The 15,490-nt window shown below is 36.5% G+C and overlaps 1 protein-coding gene across 10 annotated transcripts in view; it reads left to right on the top strand.

Moving 5' to 3' along the window:
• Scaper (S-phase cyclin A associated protein in the ER) overlaps positions 1-15,490 on the top strand; it is a 460,757-nt gene that overhangs the window by 181,438 nt on the left and 263,829 nt on the right. For all 10 annotated transcript variants that reach the window (XM_046428027.2, XM_046428024.2, XM_046428026.2 and 7 more), the window contains one exon: positions 8,013-8,149. In XM_046428027.2, the coding sequence (XP_046283983.1) occupies positions 8,013-8,149 (137 nt within the window). The remainder of the gene's footprint in view (positions 1-8,012; positions 8,150-15,490) is intronic.

Raw genomic sequence — 15,490 nt, 5'->3', positions numbered from 1 at the left:
GCTTTTGATTTATGCATGTTGATTTTATATCCTGACACTTTGCTGAATTCATTTATTAGCTCTAATAGTTTCTTTGTAGACCCTTTTGGGTCTGCTAGGTATAGAATCACGTCACCTGCAAATAGTGATAATTTAAGTTCTTCTTTTCCTATTTATATGCCTTTAATTTCTTTGGTCTTTCTAATTGCTCTGGCCAGTGTTTCGAGAACTATGTTGAACAGAAGTGGTGAGGAGGGCATCCCTGTCTTGTTCCAGATTTTAGAGGGAATGCCTTCAATTTTTTTCCAGGCCCAGCAGTCTGCGGGCGTGGTAGACACGTCACACCAATTGGAGGAGGGACAGAGCATAGCTGCTGCCCGCGCCTGCAAGGTAGGCAGACCTGCAACCTACCGGTTGAACAGGCCCAGCGGCCTGCCGGCGTGGTAGACACGTCACCCAAATTGGAGTAGGGGCAGAGCAGAGCCTTCGCCCGCGCCCAGAATAGGCCCAGCGGCCCGCCGGCGTGGTAGTCACGTCACCCCAATTGGAGTAGGGGCAGAGCAGAGCCGCCACCCATGCCCGCAAGGTAGGCAGACCTGTGACCGACCGGCAGAACAGGCCCAGCAGCCTGCCGGCGTGGCAGACACATCACCCCAATTGGAGTAGGGGCAGAGCAGATCCGCCGCCCGTGCCCGCAAGGTAGGCAGACCTGCGACCGACCGGCGGAACAGGCCCAGCGGTCTGCTGGCATGGTAGACACGTCACCCCAATTGGAGTAGGGGCAGAGCAGAACTGCTGCCCGTGCCCGGAACAGACCCAGCGGCCCCCTGGCGTGGTAGTCATGTCACCGCAATTGGAGTAGGGGCAGAGCCGCCGCCCGCGCCTGCAAGGTAGGCAGACCTGTGACCGACCGTAAGAACAGGCCCAGGGGTCTGCGGGCGTGGTAGACAAGTCAAATCAATTGGAGGAGGGGCAGAGCAGAGCCACCGCCTGCACCTGCAAGGTAGGCAGACCTACGACCAACCGGCAGAACAGGCCCAGCGGCCCGTCAGCGTGGTAGACAGATCACCCCAATTGGGGGAGGAGCACAGCTGCCACCCGCCCCTGCAAGGGAGACTTTTCAACTATACAAGAGGAATATAAATACATAGGGGGAAAATTTCAATAACACAACAGTTTCACCAAGCAGAAAGAAATGCGAGCAGTATGAAAAGACAAGGAAAGAAAGGACCACACGCAATGCAGGTCAGCTCAACTTTAGAAGAGGTAATAGCTGCAGCAGATGGAATGTCAGATAAAGAATTCAGGATATACATGCTTCAGATGATCTGGAGTCTCAAGGAAGACATTAGACAGCAAAATCAGACAATGAAAAATCACTTCGACAATGAATTACATAAACAAATCCAAGAAGCAAAAGATCTTCTGCTTATTTTAACATCAAATTAGTTGAATAGAGCTTTTAGGAGGAGATTGATTAAGGGTAGCTATTCTAACTTCATAGAACTCCTGTTACATTGTTTTTGTGGAGTATAGAGTAGTGTGCTTTCTGAAATTTCCTGGTTCTGTTTCCCTGTTCTGCTTTTATCTAGGCATTTTTTCATTTGTTATTCCTATTTTGCTCAATTTAAATTCCTTTTCCAGCATTTTCTCTTGTGAGGACCCTCTTCTGGAAGGAAACCCAAATTGTTCAGTTTTGAAAGTTCAGGGGGACTGCCCTCCATGGAGACATTCTTAATAGCAGGCATTGTTCACTCACCTGCAATTGGTCAAAATTCCTCTCACTTTTAGATGCTGTTCTTACATTGGTCTGTTGAAATCTTCACTGAATAACTTCCTTTTTTAGGATTTGTTTGTTCCGATATCCATTGTTCACCTGTTGTTTGCTTCTTGTTGCTGCTACAGTGACACTGAACCCCTACTGATGTAATGGTAGTTTGTCTGCACCAACTTCTTTTTGGGGGTTATGGGAATTTCTTGTCACTTATTTTTGTTGTAAATATTTTTATAGGTTTTGCTTTCCTATCTGATTGTTCTTTTTGTTTTTACATAGGGATCAGAGAGAGTCTAAAAGTAAATTAAGATTGGGGTTTGGGAATATATATTTTTATGTATGTATTTGTGTGTGTGTGTGTGTGTGTGTATATGAAGAGAGAGAGGAGAAGGGGAGGGGAGGAGAGAAAAATTGGGTCTCAAGGCGTGCCCATGAACTTTGAGAATGAAGGAAATTCCCACGAACCATTGGAATACAGAAAACACTCATGAACTTTTGCAACTTGTAAGCAACCCAGCCTATGCCCTTATCTTTTGTCCTAGACCCATGACCTTGCCTACGAAAATTTTGTAACTTGTGGACATTGCACAAGTACTGGGAAAAGTGGCAAAAATTGCTTTACTCTATTCAGCTCCACTTCCAGTCCAGCCCCTAACTACTGCCCTTCTATAAGTATTGGAACCCAAAATTGAGGCCCTTTTTACTCTCAAGTTAGTCTACATTCTCCCTTGAAAGTCTCTCTGCTTTCTTGTATAAATCTCTATCTCTGATTAGCACACGATGAAATTCTTTTCCATCATGTACTGCAAGGACCTCACTTGACCCGAATCTAGTTTCCCTTTCCTGCAACTCCTCAGACTTCCAGTGACACTACCTCTACAAATGCTACCATCTTCTCAGATTCCTGCTTTATGAGAATTTTACTGACTAATAACTTCCTTATGAAGATACACCATAATTTACTCAACCATTGCCTCAAAGTTGGAAAACCTTTTTACATGCTTGACATGGTCTTAGGGAACCATGTCAAAACTTCCTGTTTAATCCAGTCACAGATTTAATAGACAAATACAATTGTTAATTATTCTGTGTTGCACCCAACAATGCATCTTTTTTTTTTGTAAGAGCAAAATACAAAAAACAAATACATCAAAAAAGGAAATATAGTGTACAACTAGAAAATTGAAAAATTGTGCTCTAAATGTGTAGCATGAATTAAATTGCATTCTGCCATCATATATAACAAATTAGAATAAACAAATGATTAAAAAAGGAAATATATAAAAACTTTAAATGTGTTTACAGAAAGTTGGACAAAAGAGTCATTCTGTCACAGAAGACAAAGTAAAAACATGATCAAGTGTGCTGATTTCAGTTTTTCAGCTACCAAACAGATTTAGAATAGGAACAGTAGGTAAACCACTAGAAAATCACTTAGGGGTACATAATTCTCATTTTGTCATTTTGGGAATAATTTTCAGAAGCCTTAAAAATATGTGCAGTCTATAACCCAGGAATTTCATTTCTCTGCTTTGATCATAAAGGAATAATTGACCGTTTGTTAAAATATTAACTATAGGAATATTTATTATATTATATTGAAAATTTTAAATTATTCATGTGTGAAACAGTAACGTATTAAGGAAATTATATATATTGATGAAATGGAATACTTTATAGCCACTAGCTTATGTTACAGAATATTATTTAATGATAAGAATATGTATTTAGCCAGGCAAGATGGTGCACATCTGTAATCCCAGCAGCTTAGGAGGCTGAGACAGAAGGATCACAAGTTCAAAGCCAGCTTCAGCAAAAGCGAGGTGCTAAGCAACTCAGTGAGATCCTGTTTTCAGTAAAATACAAAATAGGGCTGGGGATGTGGCTCAGTGTTGAGGGCCCCGCAGGTCAATTCCTGCTACCAAACACACACACACACACACACACACACACACACACTTAGAACGTCAGGGGAAAAGAAGGTCCCAAAATGTTCTAAGTGGTTATTCCAATTTCTGTAAGAATATTTATTCAAAATATGTCTCTAGAACGGTACCCTATAAAATATTAGGTTTGTTTTTGGTATTGGAATTATAGGTTTTCTTCTTTAACTTTATTTTCTATGATTACATGAGTTAGTTTTGAATTAAAGTTATTAATACAGTATATTCTCAGTTGTTTTTAGTTTTGAGATTTAAAACAAGTTAACGTAATTTTAATACATGGTATGTGTATATATTTGTACGTATGAATCCATGTGTAAATGTGTAATAAAAAGGTGTGATTTTTGATAGTTCTAGATAGAATTCAAATTTCCTGGGTAAAGCCTGGCATTGTGTATGAGGATACTTTATGGGTTCTCTTAGATGTGTAAGTGACATTTTTATGTACACCTAGATATAGTATAGTTGATCTTTCACAAAGCTGAATATGTCATTTAGAATATTCCTTTTCCTTGTGTAGGGGAGAAATTACATGTTAGAGACTAGCCTGCATGAGTAGTGCCGAGGAAAGGAATGTGTAATAGTGAAAAATCATGGTCTTGTAAAAGCCAGGGATTGGCGGTTTTTACTTTCAGGTTTGTAACCATGGGCACAATAACACGCCCTTTGAGACTTGCATCTATAAGCAACTGTATTTGTTAAGCATCTGTAAAATGTAAACATATTGTCACCTGTTCTATGATGTTATGAAAATTACAGGAAATAATGTGTATACTTTATCCAGCCCTTTGCTAATCCCATAGTAAGTGTTCAATAAATGATAATGTGGGTGGTAACTTCACAAATGATTTGCATTATACCATGTATCCTTGGTAGTTAAAGGAAGAGGTCCCTCCCCTCCACTCTTTCTTTATCTCCTCTATTTTCTGTTTGAAAAGAAATAACTGGATTATTTTTTTCAAGTTGTGTGTGCACTTGGGTGGGCCCAAGAACACTTATCACTTTTAGTGCTAAATACAAAAGTATATTATATAATAGGTCAGGTTTATTAAAGAAAATAATTCTCCTTGTGAGAAAATATTTTCCTTTGGTTATGAGATTTTTATTTTGGTTTGGTTTTTGATAGATTGATGATTTGAAAAGTGGACATGGTTCTACTGCTCAAACCCATTTCCAGCTGTTTCTTTAAGGTAGTAGTCAAGAGTATAGATTGCATAATCATACTGTCAAGGTTTTAATTTGGATTCTGTGACTTTACTATCTGCAATCAGTCATGATTTTGACCTTCTATCTTTGGACAAGATTTAAGTCTGTTTGTATCTCAGTTTTCTCATAGTTAAAATGGAGATAATAAAAATATGTGCTTTCTAAGTGTAGGTCTGTGAGCTCAATAAGTGATTTTTTGAGGGAGGGTTACGGGGAGGGGTGGATTGAACTCACGGGTGCTCGACCACAGAGCCTCATTCCCAGCCCTATTTTGTGTTTTATTTAGAGACAGGGTCTCAACCTACTTGCTTAGTGCCTTGCTTTTGTTGAGGCTGGCTTTCAACTCGGGTTCCTCCTGCCTCAGCTTTCTGAGCCACTGGATTATAGGTGTGCACCGCTGCACCCGGTGTTAAATAAATGATTTTTATAAAGCACTTAGCTCAATGTATATTGCATAATAAACTCTTATAAATATTATTATTACATTACTTTCTTTTCATTCCTTCATTTAGTTTATGCTTATTGGGGCCTGCCATATGCCGGGTACATTCCTAGACACAAAAACATATGTGAATAAAACAAAGACAATGCCCTTGTGAAAGTTATATTCTCATATAGGAGACTGCAAATGAATATGTGAGGGGTTGGCAAGTTCTCTAAAGAAAAAATAAACAGAATAAGGATATATTAAATAATATAGGGTATTAATTAAGATTGAGATTTCATTTTTACTCTGACCAGGCATATTTCTGCAAGAATAATATTCTTGGCCAAAGGCAAAAAAGTCCTGGGTAGTAATATGTCTAATGAATGTGACGAACTACAAGAGGACCATTGTGAACATAGTTTTAGTAAAGAAGGGAGAGGGTGGTATAAGATAATGCTCGAGAGGTCAATGTTGTAGGTCTTTGGAAATCATGGAAGGAATTTGTATTTTACCCTAAGTGTGATGAGAAAGCAAGTTTTGTTAAGAGGAATGATGTGATTTGATGTATACCTTAAAAAAACGAACGGTTCCTTTTATAGAGAAAAAATTTGTAAGTCAAATTAGACACTAAGAGACCAATTAAGAGACTATACAGTTGGTGACTTAAAACTAGTGATGGTGGAAGAGAGAAGTGGAGGTATTTGGGGATGAGTTTTGGGTTGTATTTCATAAAAGAATTGCGTTGATGGAAAAATTACTTTGGAAATTTTGATGATGGACATTCTTTACCTAAGTGGAAAGTTTGAGGACATTTTTTTTTTTTTAGAGAGAGAGAGAGAGAGAGAGAGAGAGAGAGAGATTTTTTTAATGTTTATTTTTTAGTTTTCGGCAGACATAACATCTTTGTTTGTATATGGTGCTGAGGATCGAACCCGGGCCGCATGCACGCCAGGCAAGCGCGCTACCACTTGAGCCACATCCCCAGCCCAATGAGGACATATTTTTATGTACATGAATGGAATTTAGGAGACAGGTCAGGACTGGGGATAAAAATTGGAGTAGTGTCTTTGTATACACAATATTTTAAATTACTGCCCTTGATGAATGAATTAGATTGAGAAGAGCACATCTGTGGTGATTGCTTTGGTATGTTGCAATATTTGGAGATCAAGAAGAGGAATAGGATCCAGCAAAGAGACTTAGAAGAAATAGCCAGTGAATTAGGAGGACATTGATGTAAGAAGCATAGAGAAGAAAACGTCAGGGAGGCCGAAGTGATCTGTAAGAGACAGATGAGAGCTGAGAGTTAGCCATTGGTGACAGAGACGGTTTACAGAGTAAGTATGGTAAGCCAAAGTTAGACTGAAAAGAGTTCAGGAGAGAATAAGATTTAAGTGAAGACAGAGAGGATATACATTCAACACATTTTGGTACAAAAAGGTAGCTGAAGTGCATATACAAGGATTCTTTTGAGGTGATTTCAGTAGAAAGAATTTTAGCAGAAAGTGAATAATCAATGATGCTGAAAATAAGAGGCATATCCATATAAATGGTAAAGAAGGAATAGGATCCAGTCTACTATAAAGGACTTCGCCCTAGATAAGAAATTGAGTGTAGCAGGAGAAAAAGCATAAAGGCACAGGTTCATATTGGTTGTCAAATTTGACCATGAGAGAATATGGAAGCTCTCTTCTGAATAATGCTGTTATTCAGAAAAATAAGTATGCTATTGAACTGAGAGTTGGAACTGAGAGTTGGAAGTGGGGAATAAGAGGTACTGAAAATTTGAAGAGAAGTCTAAAATAATTTTTAGGAAGGTGAGTATGTGTGAATTGACCAGACTAAGTCTGCTTTGTTACCTCGCAATTCTAGAGCTCACTTGAGGTATAATGTCATAAACTTAAAGTAAGAACAGTCAGTGTGATTTGCAATTATAGCCATGTTAATTTGCTCTAGATATAGACACAGAATAGGTAGAGATATGGATTTAGGATTGGAATTTTGCCATGCAGGTACAAAAGAAGAGAGGGGCAAAGGAATTGTGTATCTGCAGTTTTGCAGTTAACATGATAAACCAAAAATCTGTAAGATGGATGAGGAGGGAAATGGGTCACATTCTATCTACTCCTGCCAAACTGTTGTCAATAGCACATTTTACTTTCTTATCTCTGAGATATGTTTCCTGAGATTACCCTTTTGCCTTCTGCCCTTGTACCCTATTTACATCCCAAATAGATGCATACACACTGGACATCTGTGTGTTCAAATTCTATTCATATTCAAAGGATGGTGGTCACAATGCTTTCTTCTTAAAGTCTTCCCTCCTTACCCCTGGTGAACAGTCATCTTATTTTGAATTTCTATAGCAATTTAAATCTCTAATTGGCTAACTGCTTTGTATTATAATTTTGTGTGATGTCTTACCTCTTACACATAGTGATATTATAAACAGGGACTATCCTTGAATTCTTAGCATTTAGCTGGTGTTCAGTGAATGTTTGATGAGTTAGTGAAAATCTTAAGTAAAAAAAACAATGTCATGGACATTTTCCAAAATAATTCTAGAAACTAGTATTTCATAGAGACTACTTTTAGTTTCATCTGCATAATCTTGTATATTCACTAGTTTGTAGAAATCTGTTTTATTTTAAAATAATCACCATTTTATTAATTTATCTTGCAGGAGCATCTTTCCTTGAAGAAGTATATTATTGACATTGTAGTTGAAAGTACAGTTCCACCAGAGCCTTTGAAAGATGGAGAAGAGCGGCAAAAAAATAAAAAAAAAGCCAAAAAGATAAAAGCACGGATGAACTCCAGGTATCTTGAATATTCTTAAAAACAATACAAAACAAAACAAAAACTCTTAGTGATGTATCCTTTAATGTAAATCCGAGGAAGATAAAAAAAAATTTAAGTTGTTTGTTTTAAGAAAGCTTTAGAAATAACACTGATGAGCCTAATTTATAGCCACTTTCTTTGATTGAGAAAGAAAACTGCATATCGATCTAAAGCCCTTGCTTTCACCTGTTAAGAGCTCTTCTTATAATTGGATGCCAAAGCCCTGCCAAACTTGTGCCTCCTCCAGCATACAATAGTACATTTAAGTATGTGTAAACCAAGCCTATTTTTCTTTCCAACTATTGATTTTTAAATGATGTATCAAAGAAAATCAATAGCAATCAACAAATAGAAGTCTGCTGGCTGTAGTGTCAACCCCCAATGACTGAGTATAATCAATTTGGTTGCCTGTCACAACAAAAAAAAAAGTTCAAGAAATATCTTAGAATGGAAAGTGAGTTGTCAGACCTGTAGTTTATCATCGGCCTCCAAAGCGACATCTGAATATCTGACAGCCATGTAGTTGATCATTACCTAACAAGCTTTGAGTGTCATCTGATGACTTATGTGTGTTGTTTGAAACCTTAGCTATTTGAGAAAGAGTATTCTGAATATGCCCTTAGATTTTTATTTCCAAACATCTCAAAGATAGAAAAGCTTGACTCATGGGATTATAAAAATATAGAACTAGAAGGATGGTGAATGATGCAGTTACCTCTTTGTAGTTTCATGTCCAGATTTGAATCTATCAAGGTATCCACTTCATCTTACAGTATCAAGGATGCCTTGAGAGTGTTCTTTTATATGAAGAACAGAAAAGGGTTTCTTGGTTATTTCTGAACTCATTTTTTTTTCCTAAGAATAGTTTTAACAGTTTACTTCAGGGTATTACTGACTTTGATTTCTAGTTTATGCTAAGAACTTGCTGACCTCCTGACACATGAATACTTTAGAGCCTTTCTTTGGTTCCCATTTCTTCTTCATGTACACATTCTCTTGGTGAGCTCACTTAATCCTGTGACTTTAAATACTTTGTAGTTGCTGATGACTACCCGTTTAATATCTTCACTCAAATTTATTATGTCCAAAAAACCTGTACTGTCTTCCTCCCCCCAAACCCAACTTCATCTCCTAGTTTTCTCTATATTAGTAAATGATACTGTAGTTTAATTGACTAGGTCCCAATTAGTTAAAGTCATCCTTTACCTCTCTCTTTCTAGTACACTTTGCATTACATCCATCTGCAAGAGATGTTAGGTTTGCCTTAAAGTATATTCAGAATTTAAGTATTTTAACTTCACTGCTTTCCCCAAATCCAAGCTTCCACCAACTCTCACCTGAGTGTTGTAGTAGTTCTCTGACTACTCTTTTTTTCTGCCCTGTCTATTCTGAGTACTATACCCAGAGTAAACCTGTTACGGTGCTAAGTCAGAGCATGTCACTTCTAGACATCTCAGGACTTGTACAGTTTCTTCATCCTAGAAGGCTTTTCTAAAATATATCCATATAGCCGACTCTCTCATCCTTAGGTCTTTGTTCAGATGTCACCTTTTTAGTGAGGGTTTGCTTGAGGACCTAATTTTTAAAATTTTTTTTCACATAAGTAGTGCTTATTTATTAAAGAAAATCTTAAAAATACAAATAATCATGGGAAAATTCCTATAATTCAGTAGCTGCTAGTATTTTGGCACTTGTGACTGTTTTAGTGCATAAATACCTGTATTTATTGACTTTTTTTCACGAAGATATAACATTATGTGATATGTAGAGATCTAAGATATGTAGTTTGTTGAGTTTTAATAAATCTAAATACCTGTGGAATCCATAGACCTTTCAAATTTTAGAATTTTCCATTGTTCCACAGAGTTTCTTTGTAGTCAATTCCTGCTACCCCTTGCCTTTGGCGATCACTTACCTGGTTTCTGTCATTATCATTAGGACTTTTTCCTTTTCTAAAAATTCATGCATTTTAAATCATACTCCTTTTCAATTGGCTTTTTTTGAGTATACTGTTTTTGAGATTTACCTGTATTTTCATTGCTGAACATATCCATATGTGAATAATATCACAATTTTTTTGCTCATCTCTTGATAAACATTTGAATTTCTAGTTTGGGGCATTTATAAATAAATCTTCTATCAAGTTTTTGGGTGAATTTTGTTTCCATTTCTCTTGGGTAAATACCTAGAGAAGTATAATTGACAAAATGTTTTCCGTAGTGGTTGTACCATTTTATTCACCCATCTGCAGTCTGTGGAAGTTCTTTCTAGTTGCTCCACAGTCTTACCAGTATTTGCCACCATTAGTTTTAAATTTTTAGGCTAATTCTGGTGGAAATGTTGTAATAGCTCATTTTTGTTCTAATTGTGATTCCCTGGTGATTCATGGGCATCTTTTCATGTGCTTCATAATCATTCATTATCTTCCCTTGTGAAATGTCTGTTAAAGGATTTTTGCCCATTTACAAAATTTATCTGTCATTTCACTATTGAGTTGTTTATATATTCTAACTACAATTTTTTTAAATCATATATGTATAAAAAATTTTTTCTTAATCTGGAACGTGCCTATATATTTTCTTTTATCTTTTTTGGTATTGGGGATGGTATGGGAGGGGTGGTTAACCACTGAGCTACACCTCCAGCCCCCTTCCCCATTTATTTGAGATAGAGTCTTGCTAAGTTGCTTAGGGTTGCTGAGGCTGGCCTCAAACTTGTGATCTTCCTGCCCCAGCCTTCTGAGTCACTGGGTTGCAGGCATATGCCACCGTACATGGCTGCTTGTACATTTTCTTGATGATAGCTTGCAGTTAGCAAAAGTTTAATTTTGATATTGTTTATTTTATCAGTGTTTCTCCTTTTATGCCTAGTACTCTCTGGGTTATCTAAAAGATCCAAAGATTAAAAGAAAGCCTTCTCAGAATTTTCTCTAGAAGCTTTGTAATTTCAGTTTTTGCATTAAGGCTTATGATTTATCTCACACCAGTTAATGGCAATGATATAAAATATAGTTAGGGGTTTATTTCTCCACATAAATAGTCTATTGTCCCAGCACTATTTGTTGAAAAGATTTTCCTTTTCCATTACACCAGTTGAGCACCTTGTTTAAAAAAATTTTTTCCCCATTGATCTGTTTTCTCTTTTGAACACTTGATAAAAAAAATATGAATCAGCCATATTGTTGTGGGTCTGTTTCTGGATTCTGAGTTCATTTCTGTTCCACTGATATATTTGTCTATCCCTTTTTTTAAAAAAAAAAATACCTTTATTTTGTTTATTTTTTTTTATGTGGTGCTGAGGATCAAACCCAGTATATCTCACATGCGAGGCAAGCACTCTACCACTAAGCCACAACCCCAGTTCTGATTTGTCTATCCTTAAACAGACTTGATTACCATACCGTAGTTTTCCAGAAAGTCTTCAAGTAAGGTTGTAGAAATCCTTTATCTTTTTTGAGATTGTTTTGGTTAATCCAAGGAAATTTGCATTTTCATATAAATATCAGGGTCAGCTTTTTATTTTCTAAAAAGGTCTATTGGGATTTTGTAAGTATTGCATGGAATTTTTAGATTAGTTTGGGAAAAAACTGACATTCCAATAATATTGAGTCTTCAATCTATGATTATGGTGTTTCTCTGCATTTGTTTATAGTTTTTTAAATCTCTCTCAGTTTTGTGATTTTAAGTATATAAGTCTTATCAGTATTTCATGAAGTTCACCCCTAGTATTTTCTGGTTTTGAAGCCATTGAAAGTAATATTTTTATTTCATTTTTAATTTTTTTCTTGGTAGTGTAGAGGAGGACAATTGCTTTTTTGCATAACCTATGTCTAGGGATATGATCAAATTGACTATGAATTATTATTTGTTGTTTTGTAAGTACAAAGTCATTTTTTATGTATACATAAATATCTGTGTATAAAAACTTTTATTTCTTTCTTTTCAATGTGTATACTGTTTATTTCTTTTTATTATCTAATTGTATTGCTCCATATCTTCAATACAATTTGAAATAGAAGCCTTGGTCCTGATTGTAACTCGAAAGCATTCAGTTTTCCATCATTATGGTATGGTATTAGCTGTAGGGTTTTTGTATATGCCCTCTATCAGATTAAGGACGATTTCTTTTATTAGTTCCTTTAGAATATTTGTCATAAATTGATGTTCCATGTTATCAAATGCTTTTTCTATATATTTCAAGATTTATTTTTTTTAAATCAGTGATGCCTTATTATTTTCAAATTAGTTTTATTGAGATATAATTCGCATTATATACAAGTCATCTGTTTAAAGTGTACATTTCAGTTAGAGTTTTGATGTTAAATCAACATTGTATTCCTAGTAATCACTTGTTCATAATGTATTTTCTATATATTGTTGTATTTAGTTTGCTTACATTTTGTAGAGGATTTTTTACACTTATGCTCATGATGTATTTGGGTGTTTAATTTCCCTGTTGAGTATTTGGTTGTTTTTCGTTTTTTGGGGTTTTTGTCTTTTTTGGTACTGGGAATTGAACTCAGGGGCACTCATCCACTAAGCCACATCCCCAGCCCTGTTATGTATTTTATTTAGAGACAAGATCTCACTGAGTTGCTTAGCGCCTTGCTTTTGTTGTGGCTGGCCTTGAACTCAGGATCCTTTGTCTTTATCCTCCTGAGCCCCTGCGATTACAGGCGTGCCCCACCATGCCTGGCTGAGTCTTTGGTTTTGGTAAAAAAAAAAAAGGAATGCTGTCTCATTAAATGAGTTAGGATTGTTTCCGCCTTTATTTTCTGTACTTCTGTAAGATTGAGCCTCTCTCTTATTTAAATGATACATATATAATTCACCAATGAAGTAATAGTCCATATTTCTTTAGTTTTTGGTAACTTATATCTTTCATTTTGGTTATCCATTTTATCTAAACTGTTGAATTTATTAGCATAAAATTGCATAAATTATTCCTATTCTTCCTGTTTCTCGTTCAGTATGTTAGGAATTGGAAGTTGTTACTCCAAGCAATTTGTTGTTCTAACAAGTCAAAAGCTGAACAAAACCAATATCTTTTTTTATATCCATAACCGTAGTGACATCATAGAATAATCCACTGTCCCCTAATTGGGCATACAAGCAAATATAGAGAATCACAATTTGCTAGAACAGAAATACATGAGCTGAAACTTCTGTAGAAGTATGAATTATGATTCACTGAAAAATCCATGTGAATAAGTCTGAGATTCAGTAATTACTCTCTGGGGTCACCCAGTCATGGGGGCTCTTCTACTATTTTTTACCTCTAGGAGTTTTTCACAGTGAATATTGGAAAAAATTTTTACAGTGAATATTGGAAAAAAATTTTCCTCCAGCTTTCAGCAGTAAGATCTGATTGAGTAGACATTTAAAAATGTACTATAGCATTCTGTTGTTATAATAAAGTTCTGCTCTAAGGAGAAACTGTTTAACTAGACCATAACTTGCTGGGGTTTGTTTTATCAGACACTAACTGACCGTGAAGGAAGGGAAATATGCAACTCTAGCTAGCTCTAGGTATCTATGTAGAGGAAGGAAAGATGCTAACTCAGACTTCCTGTAACTTTCCACAGAGCAGATGATGAAGTACCTCTCCCCTGCCCAATCTAGACACCCTGTCGTACCTGGGGAGGGTGGGGGTAGTGAGGCACCAACTAGGAAACACATGACTTTCCATTTTAGAGGCAAAGACTCACTAAATGACACAGACTAATCATAGGACTGTAGAATGCATCCTGGGTGCCCATACCTATTACCACATTACTAAAACCCTACATACAGTAGTTCTTTTTACAGAATTCATCATGTCTGGCTATGAAGAAAAAAAATTAAAAGACATACTAAAAGGCAAGTGCACAGTTTGAAGAGACAGAACAAGCATTAGTACCAGACTCAAATATGGCAGGGATGTTAGAATTATCAGATTGGGACTTTAAAACAATGATAACTAATACACCCAGAGGTCTGATAGATAAAATGAACATATGCAAGAACAGAGGGGCAATAGAAACAGAAATATGGAAATTCTAAGAAAGAATCTAAATCCTAGAGGTAAGGGGATGGGAATCTGTCAGCCCCCTAGACACCATTTGCATTGGCAGAATCTCTCTGATGTAAATATTTTGGAACTTGGAAGTCTTTTTAAGGTTTGTAACTTTGAGGTAAAGGCTTAGAGGATGAAGTGGGTTAATTTCAATCAATTTCAGTTTTAATGCTATAGCAACTACATGTTCATGGCAGTTTTAAGGCAGCCAAGGTGAACAAAAAGGACTTTGTCCTCTAAATGTTAGGTTCTGAAGACTGATTGCTACTAATGCCCAGACATGTGGAGACAAAGAGGCTTGCATTCATTGTTGCATACTGCCCCTCATTTGTTTATAAAATCCCTACAACTCTGGTTGAAGTGACTTAACAGTGGACTTAAAAGGTGGCTTTTTTTTTTCTTCTTTTCTGTTTCCCATTTTCCCTTTTTGAGAGCTGGATATGAAGAATAGAACCTTCAAAATCAGTTTTGTTTTTATTTTTTTAAAAAATAAATGACAGCAGAATGCATTTCAATTCTTATTACACATATACAGCACAATTTTTCATATCTCTGGTTGTATATAAAGTATGTTTACACCAACTCGTGTCTTCATACATGTACTTTGGATGATGATGTCTATTCGACTATCCTTGCTAATCCCCTGTCCCCTCCCTTACCCTCCCATGCCTCTGCCCTATCTAGAGTTCATCTATTCCTCCCATGCTCCCCCAACCTATCCCACCTAGTCAGTCACCTTATATCAGAGAAAACATTTGTTTTTTTGGGAATTGGCTGACTTCACTTAGCATTATCTTCTCCACCACCATCTATTTACCTGCAAATGCCATGATTTTATTCTCTTTTTTTTGCTGAGTAAAATTCCATTGTGTATATATGCCACATTTTTTTAATCCATTCATCCACTGAAGGGCATCTAGGTTGGCTCCACAGTTTAGCTATTGTGAATTGTGCTGCTATAAACATTTATGTGGCTGTGTCCCTGTAGTATGCTATTTTTAAGTCTTTTGGGTATAGACTTAAAAATAGCATATTTGGTGGTTCCATTCCCAGATGTCCAAGGAAACTCCATACTGCTTTCCCTATTGGTTGCACCAATTTGCAGTCCCACCAGCAATGTATGAGTGTACCTTTTCCCCCACATCCTCATTAACACTTATTGTTGTTTGTCTTCGTAATAGCTGTCATTCTGACTGGAGTGAGATGATATCTTAGGGTAGTTTTGATTTGCATTTCTCTAATTGCTAGAGATGATGAGCATTTTTT

Source organism: Marmota monax, unplaced genomic scaffold, assembly GCF_021218885.2.
Source record: "Marmota monax isolate L192 unplaced genomic scaffold, Marmota_monax_Labrador192_F-V1.1 WCK01_AAM20220418_F8-fsc00111, whole genome shotgun sequence".
NCBI lineage: Eukaryota > Metazoa > Chordata > Mammalia > Rodentia > Sciuridae > Marmota > Marmota monax.
Note: the sequence above shows the minus strand (reverse complement) of the source record. Positions and strands in the feature narration are given on the sequence as shown.